The 4,603-nt window shown below is 47.9% G+C and overlaps 1 protein-coding gene across 1 annotated transcript; it reads left to right on the top strand.

The window, feature by feature from the left end:
* The first annotated feature begins 964 nt into the window (after positions 1 to 964).
* On the top strand, positions 965 to 3,500 carry LOC149434805 (E3 ubiquitin-protein ligase TRIM39-like). Its single transcript, XM_089663358.1, has one exon. It carries the CDS (start codon positions 979 to 981, stop codon positions 2,554 to 2,556), a length of 1,578 nt encoding a protein of 525 aa, XP_089519484.1. The 5' UTR covers positions 965 to 978; the 3' UTR covers positions 2,557 to 3,500.
* Positions 3,501 to 4,603: the final 1,103 nt, after the last annotated feature.

The following is a 4,603-nucleotide window of genomic DNA, read 5'->3' on the forward strand; positions in this document are numbered from 1 at the left end:
GCCTGGACAGGAAGGGGGTAGAAGTGCCTGGTAGGCAGGAAGGGGGTAGAAGTGCCCGGTAGGCAGGAAGGGGGTAGAAGTGCCCGGTAGGCAGGAAGGGGGTAGAAGTGCCCGGTAGGCAGGAAGGGGGTAGAAGTGCCCTGTAGGCAGGAAGGGGGTAGAAGTGCCCTGTAGGCAGGAAGGGGGTAGAAGTGCCCGGTAGGCAGGAAGGGGGTAGAAGTGCCCGGTAGGCGAGGGGTTAAACCCGAACACATATGAAGGACACAGGTTCTGGGGCTAATTGAATGCAGATAAGGCATCAAGTGAGTGGAATTCCCACCTTCATCAGCCCCAGAACCTGTGTAACTAATATGTGTTCGGGTGTAAAGGGATGAGGTGGCCCCCCTAGGCTGCATTCACACTTGAGGGTTTTGTAGCTTGAAGATCGAAGATCCAAGAAAGCTCAAACTGAGAAAATGACTTGTTCTCTATGGTGCTTCTTCACACCTGATCACTGGAACAGGCGCCATAGAGAACAATTGATTTTGTAAGTTTGAGTGTTTTTGGATCTTGGATCTTCAAGCTACAAAACCCTCCAGTGTGAATGCAGCCTTAGAGTTGTACAACTACCAGTGAGGACGTATCGGCTTGTCTGCTGGTCTGTAGGACTACAAGGGGCAGCTTAGTAGAAGTTTTATTGCTTTAATCTGTGACAGTTTCAATCTGTTTTTGCATGCCTGTTCACTTGTATGGAAAGAGAATCAGTTCTGAACGAACGTTTGTTGACCCCGGCCCTAATTTTCACCAAAGTGTCCGATATTTTCCTGAGACAGGCACATTGTTCTGCAGGAGATTCTTTCAATATTGGTGTCCCTCCATATAATGAATCCTATGAACAAAGTACAAGTCACAGCCCAGCCTCACCCTGTGTAGGAGGAAGTGACACCTCCCAGCTGCATTCTTCCCCGGTGTCAGAGACTTTCATTTCTCCTGTCAGCGATGGCGTCTGCTAATCTGAGAGCCGAGCTGGAATGTTCCGTCTGTCTGAACATTTATACAGATCCTGTAATGCTGAGATGTGGACACAACTTCTGCCGGGTCTGTATTGATCGTGTTCTGGATACACAGGAGGGGTCTGGAGGATATTCCTGTCCTGAATGCAGACAGAAGTTTCCGGATCGTCCTGCACTGCACAGGAACATAACAAGGCGTAACATAGTGGAGAATTTCCTGTCCGCTCAGCCTGATCAGGAGAAGTCCAGGGTCTTCTGTACTTACTGTGTGGACTATCCTGTACCTGCTGTTAGATCCTGTCTGCTCTGTGAGGTTTCTCTGTGTGATAAACACCTGAGAGCCCACAAAATATCCCCAGAACACATCTTATGTGACCCCAACTTGTCCATGGAGAGCAGGAAATGCTCCGTCCATAAGAAGATCCTGGAGTATTACTGCACCGAGGATGACACCTGTATCTGTGTGTCTTGTTGTATGATTGGAGGACATAAAGGACATGAGATGGAGTCACTGGATGAGGCTTCTGAGAAGAAGAAGGAGACACTGAGGGATGTTCTGCAGAAACTTCTGACAAAGAGAGAGGAGATGGAGGAAAGAGTCCAGAGTCTGCAGGAACACAGGAGGAAAGTAGAAGAAGAAGCAGCTGGTGACACCGAGAGATTCACTGCCCTGTTTAGAGATCTCAGGAGACGTCTGAAAGACCTGAAGAAGAGAGTCCTGAGGGAAATCTCCGGGAGGGCAGAGCGGGTCTCCATCTTCATCCGGGATCTGGAAATAAAGAAGGAGGAGCTGTCCAGGAAGATGCGTGACATTGAGGAGCTGTGTAACATGACGGATCCACTGACTGTCCTACAGGAATCAGACACAGGTGACTTGTGTGATACTGAGGATGGAGATAATGAGGACAGAGAGAGACATGAGGACCTCCTCCATGATGGAGGGGGGCTGGATGTGGCTGGGATATCACACACATTACACACATTATCTGATATAATAACAGAGGGAAATGTATCCTTCTATATACAGGGAGCTGAGGACATATTACTGGATGGAAACACAGCTCATAATATTCTACATATATCAGATGACAGGAAAACTGTATCCAGGTCAGATAGAAACCAGAATCGTCCAGAAACACCAGAGAGATTTCAGGATTATTATCAGGTGTTGAGCAGTCGGAGTTTCTCCTCAGGGAGACATTACTGGGAAGTGGATGTCGGGGGGTCAGATGGATGGGGAGTTGGGATGTGTTACCCCAGTATAGACAGGAGAGGACGGCAGTCACGGATTGGATGGAATAACAAGTCCTGGGGATTGTACAGGGATGGTGATCAGTATTGGGTGAGACATGACAGTAAAGGGATCCCCTTACCCCCCAATCCCCCCAGTACCAGAGTCAGGATAGATCTGGATTATGAGGCCGGGCGGATCTCCTTTTATGATCTGTGTGACCCGATCCGACACCTCCACACCTTCACCACCACCTTCACTGAGCCCCTCCATGCCGGGTTACGTGTAAGGAGAGGTTGTATAAAGATCTGTGGGGGGAATCGGGGGAAGTGAGAACTCCGCCCAGAGTGGTGACATCACAGGGAGGGGGGACGGGATTGGTGGAACATTCAGCCAATAGTCCTGCAGTGTTTTCTATGATCCATATATTACTGTGAGACGTCTCTATTTCTCCCTCACAGATGTCTATGATTGGCTGGAAGAACTGTCCAATTATAGTGAAGGCTTTTCTCTATTGGTCAGCGAGGAGCATGTGATCGATCTATCTATCTATCTATCTATCTATCTATCTATCTATCTATCTATCTATCTATCTATCTATCTATCTATTATCTATCTATCTATTATCTATCTATCTATTATCTATCTATCTATCTATCTATCTATTATCTATCTATCTATCTGTCTATCTATCTGTCTATCAGGGGCGGACTGACCATTTGGGGACTCAAGCACTGCCCAAAGGCCCGGGGTCAGTAGAGGGCCCCATGAGAGGTTCCGTTTGTCCCCTGGATGTTCTCAGAATGTGACCAAAAGAAAGAAAAACTGGCCAGCCAGGTTTAGAGAGCGATGCTGGATGGGGCAGTACCATGGCAGGTCCTCCGGCCATCTCTCCTCCTCGGGGATTCAGCGGAGGGGCGGGTCTACATCCCTGAACTCAGAGAGCTGGAGGGGGCGGGCTGACAGTCACTGGAGGGTGGAGCCATCGCTGAGCTGGCCTTCCTTCCTGCAGCAGATCAGTGTGTGTAATCCCCAGCCAGGTGGCAGCACTGTGTTCTATCCTGCCCAGTGTCTGTCCTGACCCTAAGAACACGGATTTCTATATTCCCTATACAAAACACTGATATCTGAACACTGAGTGGCACCGAGTGTACAGATATCAGTGTCAAATACAGGGAATAGTCAGTGTACGGATATCAGTGTTATATATAGGGAATAGTCAGTGTATGGATATCAGTGTTATATACAGGGAATAGTCAGTGTACAGATATCAGTGTTATATAACACTGATATCTGTACACTGACTATTCCCTATATATAACACTGATATCCGTACACTGACTATTCCCTATATATAACACTGATATCCGTACACTGACTATTCCCTGTATATAACACTGATATCTGTACACTGACTATTCCCTATATATAACACTGATATCCGTACACTGGCTATTCCCTGTATATAACACTGATATCTGTACACTGACTATTCCCTATATATAACACTGATATCTGTACGCTGACTATGCCCTATATATTGAATACGGGCAGTGCAATATGTAGGTGGGGCTTTGTGTGGGTGTGGCTTGAGTGTGGATGGGGACACAGGGGCCCCATGATCTCCTATTGCCCGGGGGCCCCATGAGTTGTCAGTCCGCCCCTGCTGTCTGTCTATCTCTATAAAGTAGAACTAAAGACAAAACGTATTTTAGTATTGGATGGGTGGAGAGGGATTAGAACCCCGGACAGGTTTTTATTGCTGTCTGGGCCCCCATTGGGGAGATTCGGCCTCTCTATTTGTCCTTGTAACCATTATCACCAGAAGTAACAATGAAACAAATGTTGGGTTGTCACCAGAACAGGAATAGAGGGGAAATCTTCCAGTGGGGAGACTAGTTCTGGTGATCAGCAGGGATTCCCTCACTTTGTAGCAATTGTCTGTCATTTCCTGTTGTGGCGATGGGACAGGAAGTGAGGAGAAATCTCCCCAATGGAACACAGATGGCAATACAAGCCTGGCAGGGGGTAGAACCCTTTCTTGCTTCATCCAAAATACAAAAAAGCTTTGTCTTTAGTTCTACTTTAATTTTCTAAACAGGAAGTGACCAAGTAATACCAGCAATTTCCCTTCCCCCGCCCCTCCCCCTATATTCTGCCCCTCCTCCTGGTGGCGCTATGTGCATCCATGATCACACACAGAGGGTGGAGATGATCCATCAGTACAGAGGATGCAGTGCCGTCATTGTGATGGGATAGGATGGGGTCACCCCTACATCTAGGAGAGGTCACATGACACCATGTGGGGGGAGGGGACTGGGAAGGACAGAAGTGAGGTCTGGTGGATGATGGTGGGTGATGAGCTCCGTCTGTACTGGGA

Source organism: Staurois parvus, unplaced genomic scaffold (genome assembly GCF_062004578.1).
Source record: "Staurois parvus isolate SC_StPar_1 unplaced genomic scaffold, SC_StPar_1.0 ptg001672l, whole genome shotgun sequence".
Classification (NCBI taxonomy): domain Eukaryota; kingdom Metazoa; phylum Chordata; class Amphibia; order Anura; family Ranidae; genus Staurois; species Staurois parvus.